The sequence below is a fragment of the Talpa occidentalis genome, unplaced genomic scaffold, assembly GCF_014898055.3.
Source record: "Talpa occidentalis isolate TD23 unplaced genomic scaffold, MPIMG_talOcc4v2.1 talOcc4.2, whole genome shotgun sequence".
Lineage (NCBI taxonomy): Eukaryota > Metazoa > Chordata > Mammalia > Eulipotyphla > Talpidae > Talpa > Talpa occidentalis.
The window spans coordinates 87,095,117-87,114,247 of record NW_023602073.1 but is presented as its reverse complement, the minus strand read 5'-3'; the positions used below and the strand labels follow the sequence as shown (position 1 = coordinate 87,114,247).

The window sequence follows — 19,131 nt, the reverse complement described above, 5'->3', positions numbered from 1 at the left end:
AGGACAACATCATTTTTTCATACACAGTGTAGAAGCATTTGACTCTTTAAATTCTGTGCATGAATAACAAATCAATAAAATTAAAATCAGGGTTAAAACAAACAAATAGTCATATGCATGTAATTCCAAAATGTGATTCACAAATCAGTACATTTCGACAAGAGTGGAGATAGTTTTGCTGTCTCTGGAGACTGAACATATTTTGAATACAGCATACTTCCAGGGGTAGCAATTAAGCTCTTTCAGAGGATGTTCCTTGTGCATGTCATTTTAGAAAACATTTGACCCTAACTGTCAGCCTTCTTCTGCATTTGGCAGAACTTCCCCTGGCTCTCTGTGTCACTGTAACAGGTGAATAACTAAGAAAAAAGGCATCACTGCTGTCTGAGGCCATTTGTTTATAATGGTATTCAGGGTCCTGGAGCTGGGCTGACAGATGCTCCTGCAGAAGGTTAATGAGATAAAGGTTCCTCCAGCTGGCCCTTAAGCAGAGATTACACCTGAGGGGAAGATAAGAAGATTATTCCAGAAACAGACACTGCTACATGTTCTTCATAAATTAGCACCCTAGAAAGGTAAACCAAGAAGGTTATCCTCATCCAGCTGGCATCCATATTTAATTATTTTTCATATTTCTGTTACTTCACTTTTTTAATGAGATTTGGGACTGTTCTGTGATTATTACCAGAATTACTAATGCATAAAAGCCAGAATGAATTTGGAAACTAGAAAGGCTATTTTTGTTTTCTGGATTTTTCTCCAAGTTCAAGGAACCAAAGGTAAGTTATTAAATATTTGCCTGTTTTTTTTTTATTTCTTACATATAAAATCTATTTACCAAGGTGAACATTCAAAATCATTATGGTCACTAGTTCTCAGAGGGCTATTCTCTAATAGGTCCCTGATTAAATATTGATTTGTTAGTTGATTAAATGATTGTCAGAAATGATTTCATTTGATTGAATATTTAATACATAATCTTAAGTGCAATTTATGTTAACAAAATAGGAGAGATGAATGTATCCTATTTGCTCTTATAAGACATTAAATACAAATTTGTATCATTAATATCAATAACATTAACAGGACTATTTAATTCCATTTGTCCCTTAAATTGACAAAATCTACAACATGAAATTAGTATTTTCTCATTCATAAGACAAAAAATGTACTTCTTACCTTCGAAAATAGCAAATGTGCTTCAGAGTTCATCGCAACCAACTCAGAAACTTGGTTGTTTTTTAAGTTGTTGCATAAAAATCTAGGTAATACATCTTCTTGTGGCAAATTTTCAACTGAATCTGTATTTAAAGCAAGCCACAAAACAGGCAAAAGGGTAATGTATTATGGAAATACCTATTGAAGACAGCTTCACTTTTTTTTATTTTTATGCGCAATCATTTTAGGACTTTTGAAATAATGTTCAGTTATTCCTTAAAGATAGGATACTTTAGATAAGTAAATATTTTAATGGACACATTGGTTTGAAAATGTTTATAGAAAATTAAAGCAAATAGCTATTGCATTACTAAGTTATTAAAATAAATGATTCTAGCAGTTATCTTATACGTAACTTTAGTGGTTGCATTTGGAAAAAAGAAATTTCTAGAAAAGATGATATAAAAATCCATGTGTTGCTACCTATAAATGATAGGGAATGAAGCAAAAATATGCCTTTCCTTTCAATTGTCATTTATATGTAAATGTTTACATTTATAAAAAACATTTTTTACATTTATAAAATGTAAAATTTTTTTACATTTTTTACATTTATAAAAAAATGTTTACATTTATAAAAAACACTTTTATAACAAATGATGGACTATCAAAGTATTCTGAAGCAAAATGGTATTTGTTTTACAAATTTAACTGAGCAAATCAAATAGGTTTTTTTTCAATTAATTATGCTAGCTAGTTTTGCTCGTCTATTCTCATATATATATATCAACATAATTATATATACAAATTTAAATGAAATAAGCTCACCAAATAGCTGCAATTTGTTATATGCCCGTTTCTATGAGATAATATGCCAAATGCATGACAATACAAAAAACATGTTTATTGTCTGGAACTTTTTATTCTATAAGAATCTGAGATTTATGAATTTCTGTTAACCTTTGATTTATGAGGTCTACATTAATTAAAGTTTATGTACTTCAGCCATACTGGTTTTCCATTTGTGAATAATTAGCCATCATGAATATATTTATATAGAAAATAGTTTTAGGAGAGAAAAGAAAGAATTCAATCCAATACAACTAAGTTGTTAATGTAACAACCAGGTGTTTAAGGTTTCTTCTTTAAAAGTTAGAGACTATTTAAAAAATCAAAAAGATATGAAAAAATTATCACTGTACTTCCATCTAAACATAGCTTATGCTAGCAACTTGTTATGTTTCCAAAGCCTTTTTCCGATGTATGCTTATTTAATTTTTACATGATTGTATTTCTACTGCAAATAATTTCTGATAGGTGTTTGTATTTTTATCAAATTACATCAGTGTTCTATATTGCTACCTAGTTTTGATAAGCATCACTTTGTTGACTGCATAATGTTCCTTTCAAATGGTATATCATGATAAGCTTTATCCAAATAGACAACAAAAGAGAATTGTTTCTACTTATTTTGTTATTATTAATAAGAATGCAATGAACATCTTTGCAATTAAGTCTCTACCAGTATTTACAAATCTTAGCATAATTTCACTGAAGTAAAATAATTGGGACAGGGCCTCCCTGATGGCCCAGGCTTAAAGACAGCACTATCAAGCTATCTCCAACCACTGCAGCAAGAATTCGATCCCTGGCCAGATAGGGAGAAACGCACATGGCGCAGCAGACCTCTCCTGCCTCACCCGCTGTTCCCCTCAGCAGTGTAATTCAGTCAATCTTCCTGTTCTACTCACTCTATCTGGTGAATCCTCTCACCTCCCCACGCCTCTGACTTACACCCCAGTTCATATATGCATAAATATTTTTTTAAATAATAATATTTAGGTTTTCTAAATTCCTGCTATGAGTGAGACCATCTGGTATTTTTCTTTTTCTTTCTGACTTATTTCACTGAGCATCATCCCTTCCAGCTCCATCCATGTTGTTGCAAATTGCATGAGTTTATCTTTTTTGATTGCTGAGTAATATTCCATTGTGTATATGTACCACATCTTCTTGATCCAGTCATCTATTTTTGGGCATTTGAGTAGTTTCCATAGCTTAGCTATTGTATATAGTGTTACTATAAACATAGGGGTGCAGGGACCAGGAAAAAGATTAATTATAATAAAGTAAAAATCAATATCAATAAGCAACTATAAACCAGAGACCACTACAGGGTAGGGAGGAGGGAGTAGGATCAAAATAAGGGGGGGGATTATATGGGGACTATAAACAAGATGAAAATGCATACATTGGGCAAAAATTAAAAATGATGTAAAAAATATATAAAATTTAAAATAATAAATAATAACTGGAACGAAGTAATACAGTTTTATGGTATTTGATTCATATTGTCAAATTACTTCTCAAAGTTTTCTATGCCTTTAAGTCATTTTTCCCAACTTGATTCCACAGAATGCTTACCATTTACCAAAATTTATGCTAAATAGATCATTTAAAAAATTCATAGACATGCTAATATTTCAAAAGATTTCCTGTAATCTTTGCAGAGTCTGAATGCAGTTTTTGCATAGATACATAAAAGTGAAATAGCTTTGTTTTTTAAATGTTCATTTAAAAAAAAAATCTAGTGTGATAAAAGACAGTTCAAGAAATTCAAAGAACAATTACTTCATCAAGATACCAAGGCTCCTCTTTTCAGTATTCATAATGGGGGTGCCAATGGATTTCATTTGCAAAGCACTACTTTATGCTATAACCATTCCATTTCTCATAAATAATTTCATCTAATTTTTTATGACATCATTATGTGTGGGAGAAAGAGACGAGAGAAAATCCAACCTAAAATGGAACTATTTATCAGAGTATGTTCCTTTTGCATTACAGTTGGTTATACTAAATGAAAAGTTTAACTAAGTTATTATTAGTTCACCAAGGAAAGGTAATTATTTTAGGAGCTGTGAAATGTCAGGAAATTTGCATTTGAAGACACTCCACTTTTGTTAATCCTTTACTACTGGGATATATCCTCATTTCATGAAATTACCCAGGAAGATATTTCCCTTCATTGTGGCTCCATTAGCAGAGAATGTGACTTCATTTGTATACCTGAGATAGCAATGCAGTGGCAGTCCTGTTAACTTTACAGCTCTTATGCTTTGTTCATCTGTGCTATAGTCTTAGAACAGGGAATTTCAAAAGGTTCAAGGCAAATATCTGTTGTTTTTCAATTATAGAAGACGTCCTTAAAATGGAAACTGTGTAAACTGAAGACAATCTCTGTCCAATTGAAATAATTGTGGCAACATACATAAAAGCATTTATTGGATTATATACTTGCTTTAAAAATAAAAAGGAGTTGCTGCCTGCTGCAACTATGCTGATATTGCTGATCCCACTGAAGGACTGTTTTATGTTGAGCTATTAGACAGCACTGATAGGACCGAATTTTTTGTTGGCCACTTCTGTCAATCATGACTGTGAAACCACCTTAAATATGGACTGTATTTGCATACTAATCCTCTCTGGAAATTCAGATCTTGTATAACTTTGGTGTCAATCATGTTCATGGATTTTATGATTTTTTAAAAATACTCCATCTGGGGCAACAAAGTTTGCTTTTCACAATAGTCTCTAGGTTATGTTATAATTGAATTTCATATATATATTATATATTTGCTTTAAATATATATATGTGACAAAAGTCCTCACTATATAGTGAAGTATGAGGCATCAGTATGACAGGTCTCCATCCAGTTCACCTCTGCTTGCTTCATGTAGAAAAGACACTTCTTCACTTAAGGAAAAGGAACAGCTTATATCAACCCTTCAGATGCCTCAAAGCATCTATTGAAGGGAAGGAATAACCACAATGTGAGTTTTAACCTTCAGAGTGGACTGTTTTCAGCAATATCAGGTCTGAGCTCACTCTCTGAGAGTGACAGAATCATTTGGATTTTCAACCTCTCAAGTCAGTGGCAACCATTTTACTATAAGAGGGTACATGCTTTATTCTGGGTCCAAGACAACCTGCAAGCCAAAGTTTACCTTACAATGAGTTGACATGGTTGACTGGCATAGCAATGGTAGTGAGAATTTCTATATGGAAATGCCACTGTCAAGTCTGACCTAGAGCACGCATCTCTCTTCTGGCCACAGTGAATGTGGTTCAACCATAAATGTTCCTACAACATGTGGTTGTATTCAGGAGATAAATATTTTCCTATTTATACCCAGTCATTCTTAAGGAAACAGTGTCTTTCAGTGTGGCTTTTGTCAAATCATCTTAATTCATTCCAATATGGTTTTCTGCACTCAACTATTGTTAGTCCCTTCACCCATCACAGTTGGCATCTATTTTGATAATTGCTCCCCCCAGGAGAAAGGTTAAAGGAAACTAAACAAAAAGAACTTTGTGGAAAAAAGTCAAAATCGATGACAGGTTTCCACTTCAAAAATAGTTTAAAATAGCATATATAGGCCTAATTTCATACAGAAAAATAGCATAGGCAGGGCTAATTTGGCCTTAAAGCTCCTGCTGTGTTTATGAACAAACAAAAGTTACATTTAATTAAGTCCAACTATGAAATCCACAGTACTATAAGTGATTGTAGTCAGTTAAGCCCCAATCAAAACACTTTTAAGTAGCAATCTTATTAAGAATCCTTTAACATCATTTTTTTTATAAAAGCTCAAGCAAATTTTAATTAAGATTTCACTGGTTAGTAGACAATGTGTTCATTTCTAGTTAGGAATCTACGACTGAGAATGCTATGTTCCTAAAATCATTTGAGGTTAAAGGTTAAAATCAAAACTGGTATTTGAGCTGTATCAGCCCTATTTTACAACTACTTAGTCTGTTAATCAGTTCAATATAAGTAAATGAATATGATTCTTACTGTTCATTCAAAAGCCAGCTTTCTTTGCTAATAATACCAGATGATTGCTGATTCTGGGTCATTTCTTTTTTTTAAAATTTATATATATTTTATATCATTGTTCATTTTTAAACAATGTTTGCTTCCCTCCCTTCAGGTATAGTCCCCATAGAGTTTCCTTCACCAATTCCCCTGTTCACCATCACAACAGTCCCTTGTGCTCCCTCCTCTTCCCCTGCAGGATGTATCTGGTTTATAATTTCTGTTAGTTTTTCTTTTGTTTTATTGTGTTTTGTATTTTTCCCCCGATGTCTTATTTGGTTCCCCTATATTCCTCTTGTAAGTGAAACCATTTCTAAATCTGTTTGTGTAACTATCTCAGGATAACTGGTCTTAACTTTTGGCCCTACCCTAAAAATGGAAGCACCAATTTTAGGAGTTCTATTACCCATGCAGATAGAAGTATGACATTTTGAGCTCCTCAAACAAGCAGAATCATTAATCTATGGTGTTGTCATGTTAAATGCCCACCATTGAAGTCTACATTTAATGATAAGTAACTTAAAATTGTGTTACATATCTGAAGGTAGGACCTGGCCTAGTGGATGTGATTTGACCCAGTGGGAAAGCCTCTTCTAAACCAGAAGTACCTCCCTGTCAAAACACTGAAATTTCACCTCCAGGTTTGCAATTAAATTTATACTCTGGAGATAAACAATTCTAAAATCCTTTCCTAGTCATTTCTTGTCTTTCTATTAAATCTGATTTTTACTATTAATTTGATGAGAAACTATTTAATGTATTATCACTGAACCATAATGCCTTAGCCCCTCAGCCTCTCCCAGTTTTTCCAGTTCTTCTGTCCAGCCAGGCCTCAGCGTCCTACACATTAATCCTAAATCCTGAGTTTCATTCTTCAACCCTTTCAACAGTCTTCATGCTAACAATAGTAGCCTTACTTCTTGACCTTCCGCCCCATTTGCTTGGTTAATCCCACTCTGGGTAAACTTAACTTTTACTGCCACGTGTTATTGGAGAACCCCAAATAAATAGGATGCATTTATTCATATGCTATAAAATTCATGCACTGTAACCTCAATTGGACCCTCCACGCTATTCCACAGTCCTATGCATCTGTGAGTCCCTGATTTAGTCTCCCAGTCCAATTTTTCCTGTGCCCTTTCCTTGAGTCTACAGCTGATTCTCCCTCACTCACATAGCTGCACATTCAAGAACAAAGGATGTAAGATTTACGTAGAACTGAATTCAAAACAGAACATAGATGCAGGACTGCTCTTGGAAAATTGCCCTATCTCATATGTATCTCCATCTATGGCTTCTCTTTTATAAAATCAGAATAATGATAGTAGTGTCTGCCTCATAAGGTTGTAATGAAGATAAGTGAAATAATGCTTTAAGCTGTTAGGGAGGTATCTACTAAAAAATTGCTCAATAAATGCTAGCTCCTAAGATGGCTATGATGCCTTTTACCATTTCTATTACCACCTCCCCTTATGGACTGAGAAGATTGAAGTCATTTGATTTCGTTTGACATCTTTTTCCACTTCAAAATTCTCTGAATCTTTCTCCAAACTATTTTCATTCTCTCTTGTTTCAAAAGGAATGAAAAGAGTTCATCTCCTTGCTAATATTGTTTCTATCTACCTATGACTTTAACCCCATTAACAACAAATTCCACAAGACATTTCTCTGCTAATATCCTCTTTCATTCAGTTTACTATTCCTGCCTAAAGAATTTCATGCAACATTTCTCTCACATTGATAAAAACACCAGTACTGGGATCCAGTTTAGAAAATTCTAATTTAATTTGCCTAGGATGGGAACCAAGGTGGAAAAATTGCTAAAGCTGTTCAGGTGATTTGTATAATCACTCCCTTCATTATGTTGTTTCATTTCTTAACTATTCTGCATAAAACCACCGAATATATTAGGGCATGGATCAGTTACAGGAATACATATTTTGAAAAAAACTGCACAGAGCATATTTAAAAACAATTTAACATTTAAAATTAAATTAAAATTTAAAAAAAATTGACATTCAAAACTAGTTAAATGTTTCATGAGGGCAGGGACCATACCCATCTTGTTCTTAATAATCCCATCAGCATCATGTTTTGATATGAAGCACTAGGCCTCCTGCATTCTAAGTCTCATTTCATGCTGTCATCTTCTATCCACATCTTTTAAATCAAGAGTTTTGAAATCATCTACGACATCTTCTTCTTCTTTATATCCAATTTGTGACGAAATCCTATCAAGTAGTCTGCCGATTAACATTTAGCAACCAATTAGGCAAAAACCCTTATTTGTAATATATGCCAATACCAGAAATGTAAGTATTGCTTCAGTAGCCAACTTCCAACCACCACCATGACATCTTCTCCATGCAGGTGCACAGTAGGCTTTCAGGAACTGGAGTCAGATGCAGGCCTGCTTCAGCACGCCACAGCAATATCAGTTCTAACGCACAAACACTTTCTTAAGCCAGCTTGACCTCTGCACTCCCCCTGCCATGGGAGAAGTTACAATGGTATCCTCTCAGTTCTGACCTTTGATGTCTCCATTTCCTAACTGGTCAATCAGTGGAAAATCCTATCAATACTATCTCAGGAATATCGCTAATTTCTATCTTTGACTAGCTTTGTTACAGTACATACCCCTGTTTGAAACCAAAAAAAGAGAAAAGAATTTTCTTTTTTTTTAAATAAATTTTATTTTTATATTCCCCATACAATTGCAACCCCCTTATTTTGACCCCAAGCCCTCCCCTCCCCAGACCCCACCCCCCATAGAGTGTCTCTGGTTCAGTTTTTTGTTGATTTTGATTTTCACTTTCTTATAGTTATTCATTTTCCTGGTCCCTTATTTAAGTTTTCTAGATTCCTGCTATGAGTGAGACCATCCGGTATTTTTCTTTTTCTTTCTGGCTTATTTCGCTGAGCATGATCCCTTCCAGCACCATCCATGTTGCTGCAAATTGCATGTGTTTATCTTTTTTGAATGCTGAGTAATATTCCATGGTGTATATGTAACACATCTTCTTGATCCAGTCATCTATTTTTGGGCATTTGTGTTGTTTCCAAAGCTTAGCTATTGTAAACAGTGCTGCTATACACATAGGGGTGCAGGTGCTCTTTGGAATTGATGTTTCTGTGTCCTTAGGGTAAATACCTAGGAGTGGAATTGCTGGATCACATGGAAGCTCTATGTTTAGTAGGTCCAGAAATCTCCACACAGCTCTCCATAGTGGCTGGACCAGTTTGCACTCCCACCAACAGTGCAGGAGAGTTCCTAGAAAAGAATTTTCAAAGTAGCCCCAGGCCTTCAGAAAACAGTCTAATAATTTCATTGGAGAGTCCTTGGGATCTGGTCTCCACCTTCCTTTTCAGCATTACTTGTAGAGTCACCCTGAGTCCCTACTCATTCCTCCTGCAGATCTCCTGACTTGGAAAATATACATCAAAAGTGTACACAACATATCTGCCACAGTTAGAAAATAATAACAAAAGGCTCACTTCCTAAATTAACAGAATATCAGTAATATCGTAAAGCTGCCCATATACTCTGCCAAGATTTCTTATAATGAAATTTGTATTAATTACATCATTGCTTGCTGTTAGTATCTCCACTTATATGTGGATTCTCTAAATAATGTATTTATTAGTTCTATTTCTTTGTGATTTTTATGTAAATGGCATCAGGCTCTATGTGTTCTTTTATGACTTGCTTTTGGCTCAAGAGTATTTTTTAAGATTCATGTATATTGCCACATATAGCAGACCTGAGGCCAAAGCTTACCTGTTAGTCTTCTTTAGGGAATGCATTTTCAGGAAACCAGAGTAAAGAAAATGAGAAGTGAGGCACTAAAAGAGAGAAAACCTTCCATTTCAGTTCTGTTCCTGCCCACTCACCAATCTGCATACTCTTAAAACAAGAAGTGCCGTTTCTCACCTCAGCAAAACTTCTCAACATCTCAGGTATAGATTCGGTCCTTTCACATTCTGTTTTGTTTTTGTTTTTTAGTTGCAGATAAATGGAAGAGAGCCACAATAAATAGATAATTTATATAGAATTTATGCCTTGTAATGGTTTTCCCAAGTCCTATTCCTTTCCTTTAACTAAGCCTGCAACTGCTCTAATTCTTTGACAAAAGGCAGCATTGATTTTTTTAAAGATTTATTTATTTATACAAGAACCGGGGTACAGGTCAGATGCACGGGAGGGTGAGAGGATTCACCAGAGACAGAGCAGGGAGCAGAACAGGCAGACAACTGAAACACACTGCTGAGGGGAGCAGGGGGGTAGACAGGAGAGGTCTGCCATGCCATGTGTGATTCTCGCCAGTGGGCCGGGAGCGAACTCGCGCTGCAGAGGTTGCAGACAGCTTCACAGTGTGGTGCTCAACCACCTGCGCCACCAGGGAGGCCCAGGGAGCATTGATTTTTATCCTCAGGAAGAAGTGGTGTTGCCATTTTGGGAGGTAGGAAGGCTGAAATGGCATCCAAATTTCAATAACCTCAGAAAGGGAAATGGTGTTGGCATCTGCCCAATGTATTATTGATAATTAGTGCATGATATTGTGTGAGCTTATTTAATGCATATTTCATTACATAATATTGGAAATTTTCTCAATTTCTATGATTCTCTATCATTTATTCCAACATACTTTGACTCTCAGGCCTCAGATTGGGTTGGCATTGTAGGGATTATTTGGGAATTACACGTAGGAAAGCAGTATGTTGAAACTCCTGTATTCTCCAGTCGATCATGAAGAAAACACTGTCTTAAAATCCATACCATTTTCTAGAACACCACTGAACAATGTATTCACTCTATCTGCATATTTTGTTAAACATATTCAGGTCTGTTAAGCATGATGTACATTTAGCTGCCCTTGCTCTTTGGAGAAAAATTTTCAGGTATGTAATGGAGAATTTCTAAGAATGTAGGGGTGATCAGAGATATAATAATAGATCATAAGCAAACTGCCTCTACATACAGGCCATAGCCCCTCCTTCTGTTTTAATAAGGTCAGGAAAGTCTATGCAAGATTTAAAAAAAAAAATTAAATTTCCAGTCAATGATTTGGTCCTGAAATGTTATCTACTTTCTCTCTATAGAGTTCTGTTCTACAAAAAATGGATTTTTGTTGTGTAGGAATTCCAGTAACTTTTGTTTCTACTCTTGTTGATTCATTCATTAAGACACTGAGGCTTTTCCCTTAGGAAAACATAATGGATTTGCTAAGTGCTTCTGCCAGCAGCTGTAGCTTTCATAGCAATGCTGCTGTGAAGGTCCTGGCTTCCTTTTTCTGTTGGTGTTATTTCCACTGTGTGTGTACAGTAATCCCACATTGTAAGCCTGCAGGGTTAGGTGGTTAGAAAATAGTCCTTTAGAGAAGAGAGTTTGATGAGGAGTGGTCCAAATAGGTTGGTAAGGATCCACTTGATTACATAACCAAGAAAGAGACTGATTCATGGGCAAAGCTGAGTCCTGAAACAGAAACTTTATGAGTAGCTTAGGACTGGAGGTCAACTTTGTTATGGGAAGGGGAAAAAATAATTCTTCAGTGATATGACAGGGCAATTATGTGGCCTATAGTGATTTCCAGAATGCTAGGCAACATCAAGGCCACATTGCCACCAGCCTAGAACCTAAAGTAGAAAAGATACATTTAACTGAAGAGCTAGCCTTCATATTATCTAGAAGGTATACCTAGGTAACCCAAACCTAATTTTTCAGAAAAATTAATGAAGGGCCGAAAGCCCAGTATTTCAGAGTTCCCATCCTCAGCCAGAGTTGATTCTTTCTTAAAACAGTTTGTTTCCATAATTTTCTTGTCTATATATTTGGAAATTTCCAGGCTTATCAATAACTAAATTGGGTTGTGGGATCTGGGTCAGTCCCACAATAAATGACTAAGGGAGAAAAAATATATTAAAAGAAAAAACCTTGAAGATTTTTTTGTCCACCACTTTCTTATTAGCCTTTGAGAAGTTGCCATGCCCCTGGATATGTTGTCCTCCTTTCTGCTGGCCTAAATATTTTCCATCTTCCAGGTCTTTCATGAGAACCTCCCTGCCCAGGAGGAATACTTCCCATCATGCTAAATCTCAGCCAATCCTCAAGTGGGGTGTTTTGCTGCAAAATCAACACCCTCACCACCCCATGAACAAATGTCAGTACTCAACATGCACAATTCCAAGCTCAAGAAAATAATCAGAGTTATATTTTCCAGTGTTCAATTGTCAGTATACTATCCATTAGATAGCAAAGCCTTCTGGTAAGTGTCACATTAGCTTGTCAAATATACCAAGTTCTATGAGCATCATGCAAATATTGAAATAAAGAAAAGAATGGGGGAAAGGAGAAGAAAGAGAGAAATATCAGTAGCTTTGCATGTGGGATCAATGGAAACTGAACTCATGTAGGACTTTGCTTTGTTTTAGGAAAACAGGGACAGATCTTTCGAAGAGTTTTGCTATGAGCATAAAAAGGAAAATGGGTCAGTAGCCGGAGGGGAAGTGGCATCAAGAGAGAATGTTTTCAATAGAAAGGGGAAACGATAGCTTGTTTGAAGTCTAAAAAGAATAATTCAGTTTTTTAAAAAAAAGGAAAATAATGATGCTGGTAAGTGAAATGAGAGTTTCTGAAAGAATGTCCTTGAGAGGTGGAGAAGGGTGGGATCCAATGCTTCACTAAAGGAATTGGCCTTATGTCAGAGCACAGACGGCTCATCACAGTCACGGGGGGAAAGCAGAGCTTGTGAGCACAGAAGCAGCCAGCAAGCATATGCAATGCTGGAAATTTATAAAGTTCTCTTCTGGCTCCTCTTGATCTCAATAAAATGTGAAGAAGCAAGGTCATCATCTGACACTGAGGACTGGCAAGCAATTCAGGAAATCTGGGAGAGGTTGTATGTAATTCTCAAGAAGAGTGGGAAACTCCATGGACCAGGGACATGTTATAACTTTTTCCAAGTTTATGTAGCTGTACTAACTTAAATGTTTGTCCTAAAATGGTGCTTAACTATCAGCCCCATCTGCTTCTAATTCTATAGTAATCTTTCCAGAGTTGTCACTCACTCTAAAGTGTTTAATAAGTACACTTAATGAGGTTAGGCCATGTTCTTCACCTTTGTGAAGACTGTACATTTCAATTGAGTCCTAGTGGTTGTTTTTCTCCAGTCCTGTTCAGCTACAGGGTGCAGGGAAGTATAAGCAAAGGGGTGGGTTTAAACCCTGGTTATGTCTTCACCTATCAAGTGTATAATTGAGGAACAAGGTAGTTCAGGAATTGTCATCCTAAACAGCCAAGCAATATTGACATTCTTTCCCATTGATGCCCATGTTTTTAAAAGTTTTTATTTATTATTTTTCTATTTCTCTTGGATGAATCAGAAGATTCTGGGGATACTGACTTTATAAAATATACTTTATGTATAAACTATCTCCTTTATGTTCTTTTGACCTTTATTTAAAAAAGGATTTGTTGTGTTTTTTATATCTTTTCACTTAGTATATTATCTTTAATAAGGTAATTATGTCCAAAACCTCTGATATTAGACACTATAGAGAGGAGAAGAAATTGAGACGGGAGATTGTAATAATGTAGGTGGACAGGACATATAAAACAATTTTCATGGTCTAAAGGTTTTATAGTAAATCTATCTCATATATTGTAAAAGACCCATTACTATTTTGATAGGAATTTTTCATTAATTCACTTAATGAATATGTATTGCATAACTGTCATGCACAAAACATTATACTTAAGCAAGCACCAAGGTGACTTGGGGAAAAGACAAGCATACTATATTGAGGCATTTCTGGGTCTAAAGTCTAGATTTTTAGCAAACACAAAGTTATTTGCAACCTAAAGTGGGACACTCACATATTTTCAAGTATTTTGCAAGACAGAACAAAGCAAGCACAAACACAAAAGTTCCATTACATTCGTCCATCTAATTTACCACCATAAAACCTTACTGGCCTGAACTATAGTCAACACTTAGTGAATATAACAAATCAGTAAACACAGTGGAGATAAGAACCATACCAAGGTAACAGGATGTAGCACTGAATGAATTCTGAATGTGGGATTTAAGAAAACTTAGAAGAAAAGACTTAAAGCTGACCCTTGAAGGAAAAGAGAAACTCAACAAAGGAAAAGAAGAGCTATCATTTAATATCATAGAAACCCTATAAGGGAGACATTATTCTTCCCCTTTACAGATGAAGGAAACACAGGCACAAAAAGGTCAGGTATATCCAAGTTAAAGCACTAGCAAGTCACAGAGCCAGTGCTCTGTGTACCACTGCTGCTATTACAGGATGTTGAACAGTTAACATGACTTGTGTTGCTAACAGACACATGACCTGTGTTGCTACTACACTTTTCCTTCAAAAATAATGAACATATTGGGCCTCCCCGGTGGCGCAGTGGTTGAGCGCTGGGTTGCGAAGCTGCCAGCAGCCTATGCAGCGCCAGTTCGATCCCCGACTGCTCCCCAGCCACCAAAGGAGGGTCCCACGTGGCGCGCAGACCTCTCCTGCCGCCCACTGCTCCCCTCACCAGTGTACTTCGGTCCTTCTGCCTGCTCTGCTCCCTGCTCTGACTCTGGTGAATTCTCTCACCCTCCCGCGCTTCTGAATGTACCCAGTGCTTCTATAAATAAATAAATAAATCTTTAAAAAAAAAAAATACTAGATCTGCATTCATATATGTTAAAAAAAATTATTAAAAAAATAATGAGCATATAGAAGGAAAATGTAGAATGTGAACACCATACATATTAGATGTTCCTTTCTGTATTTATAAGTTCTGAACATTCAAATGTATTAATTCTTATTTTTATCTTTATTGTTCTTGGTGATATGATGGTTTCCCAAAACTATGTGCTTAAAGGTTGTTTTCCTGGTGTTTAATCGAAATAGAATAGAATTTATTTTTACCTAAATTCATAATATTTCTAAATTTTTCTAATGTGCTTGTGCTTTTAAAAAGATAGTTTTTAAAAATCACTTTGCCCTTCTCTTTGTAACTTGGAACTTCATCCAGAGACAGTTTTTGATGGCAGCCAATTCATCATCGTACAGGTTTTACTCATGTTTTGTCATTACCTAAGAGAAATATTTTCTGCCTCAAAAAAATTCTAATCTTCTATTTAATATGCTCCCTTTTATAGCAGATCATTTTTCAACTATTAATTCATACTCATTAAACTTTTACCTATTCTTTCCAAATACTTACATAAACTAAAAATCTCAAACTCATGAAAATGTATCCAAAGAATTTTTCAAAGTTCAGTTGAATATCAATGTGACAATCTACATGGCATTGAAGGACAGTGTCTGCTGTGACCTAATTGCTTTACCCAAGAGTACTTTCATTAGCACCTATAAATATCAGTTCTTTATTATCTTATTGAAATCTGTAACATTCCGTGTTCCAAGTCTTCAAATTTTTTTTTGATCTATTTCATTTGAAATCCTGGAGGAAGATATAGATTTTGTCAGTGTGTCCTGTCCTACAAAAATTTGGACCCAAGCAACCGTAAGTCCTTGTTCTCAGAGATCTTGCTCACCCCTTCTTTTGTGATGACTTGGACAGAGGCACAGATAGAAGATTCATCCCTGCCCAAGGGACAGTATTACAGGGGTGGGGGGCATGATCCTTGTGGTTGACGCTGTGTAATCTAGGGGAACACAAGCTAGGTGTCACATACTCATGTGATAAGGATACCAGGAAAGGTGGAGAATATTTAAGTTAAAGTTGAGATGTTCTTAACATAGGGAAAATGTAAGGAAGTATCTATAACTTTGTCTTCACTATATCAGAGGACAGAAATAGGACTCATGTATGAAAAGTACTGAAAGGTAATTTTCAGGTCAAAGGAAAGAATGATCTGTGTAGAGATATGGAACACAGTGCTTCATGGAGGATAAAGTCTGACATTTGTAGAGTATTTATCCTGGGTCTTCTCTAGCAGGGAGATATTTAAAACAGGTGATCATATAGTTTATTTTGCAAAAAGGGACACATTTGAGAATGAAAGGGAGAGCAGCAATACACCAGGATATCCCAAGCAAGTCAAGTCTTCCATTAGCCTAATTAACTCTCCTTATTAGTCACCAGTTATGTGAAGTTGCTGACATGATTTTAGTATGGGAAAGGAAATAGGAAGAGCTGGTGTTAATGTGGGGAAATGGACAAATCTATGCTATTGTCCATCAACTCTTCTATTTCCACCCTAACAGGTTATAGTCCATACACCCAGCTCAAGCAGGATTATGTGAGCAACCCAGATATGAGCAAGGTATTACGATCCCAAAGGATCCAAGCGGGGAAAATTTCAGAGCAGGGGCATTATTCCCAGTGCCAGGGCAGAGAAAAAATTATCCTGATACCAACTTATTCAAATTTCTACCAGAGCATAACAAAAAAGTAAGAATAGGACCAACCCCAAAGGACCAAAGACTGTGGGAACGGCAGAGTGGAGAGCAGGACCAGCATAATTGCAGGCCTCCCCAACAATGTAGGCAGCGTTGAGGGGAATGCAGAAGTGTGGGGTATACGGGGAACACAGTTTCCTAAGTGCAGTCTGTGTTTACCATAATTCATAGACCTAGAATTATCCAATCATGTACTTTTTTCTTTCATTCATAGTGGCAATTGAAATATGACAAGTTTTTACTGTAATTTAATAGAAATGCTATAATCTATCAGTATGTGAACAGTTATTAAAAATTAATAATCATAAGCTAAAATTTCCATTTTACTGGGGCCTCCCTGGTAGTGCAGGGGGTTGGGCACCACACTATGAAGCAACCCGCAGCCTCTGGAGCACGAGTTCGATCCCCAGCTGGCCAGGGAGTAATCTGCATAGCGAGGCAGACTTCTCCTATGTCGCCCACTGCTCCCCTCAGCAGTGTGTTTCGATTAGTCTGCCTGTTCTGTTCCCCACTCTGTCTCTGGTAAATCCTCTCACCCCACCCTGCATCTCTGGCCTGCACCCCTGCTCTTGTATGCATAAATAAATAAACCTTTAAAAAAATAATAAAATAGGGGCCTCCCCGGTGGCGCAGCGGTTGAGCGCTGGGTTGCGAACCTGCCCGCGGCCTCTGCGGCGCTGGTTCGATCCCCGTCTGCTCCCCGGCCACCAGAGGAGGGTCCCACATGGCGCGCAGACCTCTCCTGCCGCCCGCTGCTCCCCTCAGCGGTGTACTTCGGTCCTTCTGCCTGCTCTGCTCCCTTCTCTGGCTCTGGTGGATTCTCTCACCCTCCCGTGCTTCTGGCTGTACCCAGTGCATGTGTAAACAAAACAAACAAACAAACAAATAAATAAATAAACATGCCTCTATAAAATAAAAAAAAAAAAAAAAATAAAATAAAATAAAATAAAATTTCCATTTTACTAACTGCAGTAGGCACAAATGCTGAGTTCTCAACTCTTATCCCCCTCTTACACTTTGCCCCAATATTGGATGGAAACTTTCCACTATGAAGCAAACCTTACTCAGGAAACTGACTCCATCTGTACAGTTAGAAGGCAACACTCAGGGTAATCCCGATCCCATCCCAAGAACACTCGGCTCAAGTCAATACCACTGGCACATCCCCAAATAAATGACTGGAATCGTCCAGTTACAGAATATAAGACAGCCATACTTTAGAAAAACGCTGTTTTTCAACATGAATGGGGCAAGAATGTTAACCCAACGGAAGCCAGTCTACAGATAAAGTCACCACATGAGGGGACTGAGCAAAGGAGAGAATGGCAGAGGGCACGGCCAGAGCTCCATTTTCACCCGGCAGTCCTTACCTTAGCTCTCCATTATATGGGAAAACAACTTCTTTATCACTTAAGCCAGTTTAAGATGGGTTATTTTGAAAGTTTTCCTACAGGTCCATAAAACAATGGTTCCCTAACCTGTCTTGGGATATTAGAATCACCTGGAGACCTTCAAAATTTGCTGATGCCTGTGTTCCACTCAGAGATTATGATTTATTAGTCTGGTGTGTGGCTGGGTAAGCAAATTAATCTCTAAATTCTCTTTCTTTCTGGAGATTCCAAAGAATTTATCACTGCCCAAGACCAACATAGTGCTCTGAGACTCCTCAAGTGACAGCAAATAAGTTCCCACACCCCCCGTAATGAAGGAGAAAATTTTATGCTCTGCAGCAAGATTTAAGTTGCTGTGCACTTACCCTGCTTGAATTTCTGCTCCATTCCCTTGTCTGTACCACCTTTCAAAAGATATGCATTTGAGAACCTTCTTAATAAAATCAGAATATAAATATTTGTAAGCCACATGTTTAAGGTCTCAAACGGCCAGGATGAGTGGTCCCAATTGCTCATTAATATTTATCTTTGTAGGAGACTCCCTGGTGGCACAAGGGGTTAAGTCTCAGCACTATGAAACTAACTGCAGCTACTGCAGCTGGAGTTCAATCCCTGGCCAGGGAGGTGACCCACATGACGTAGCAAACCTCTCCTGTCTCGCCTGCTGCTCCCCTCAGAAGTGTATTTCAGGCCTCCCCAGCGGCTCAGCAGGTTGAGCTTAGCGCTATGGAGCTGTCTGCAGCCTCTGCAGCCTGGGTTCAATTCCTGGCTAGCCAAGGATATACCAACAATGTGCGGCCGACCTCTCCTGTCTCCCTCACTGCTCCCCTCAGCAGTGTTTTCAGTCCATCTTCCTGTTCTGCTTCCTGCTCTGTCTCTGGTGAATCCTCTCACTCTCCTGCACCTCTGGCCTGTACCCCAGTTCTTGTATAAATAAATTAAATAAATAAATAAAATAATATAAATAAAAAATATATAAATAAATAAAATCTTTAAAAAAAACAAGTGTAAAGGGGCGGAGCAACATGGCGGCGAGGAGACGCTGCGAGTAAGATCTCCCATTAAAAAAAGTTAATAGGGAGGAAAAGCGGCAGGTCCCAGTGAGAACTGGGACACGGAAGATAAACGGACGACTCCAGCAAACTGCCCGAAGAAGAAAGTTGCCATAAAAGAGGACGAGAAGGGAGGGAAGCGCAGAACCCTGCTCCCCTCCCCCGCCCACAAAGTCGGCACTCTCCGACCGGCAGAGAGGAGGAAACAACAAACCA

General features: G+C 37.2%; 1 protein-coding gene across 1 annotated transcript in view; it reads left to right on the top strand.

Annotated features, from left to right (window-relative positions):
- The first annotated feature begins 712 nt into the window (after positions 1-712).
- Positions 713-19,131, top strand: part of IMPG1 (interphotoreceptor matrix proteoglycan 1) — a 121,219-nt gene continuing 102,800 nt past the window's right edge. The window contains 1 exon segment of the mRNA XM_037518747.1: positions 713-779. Coding sequence (XP_037374644.1) covers positions 713-779 — 67 coding nt within the window.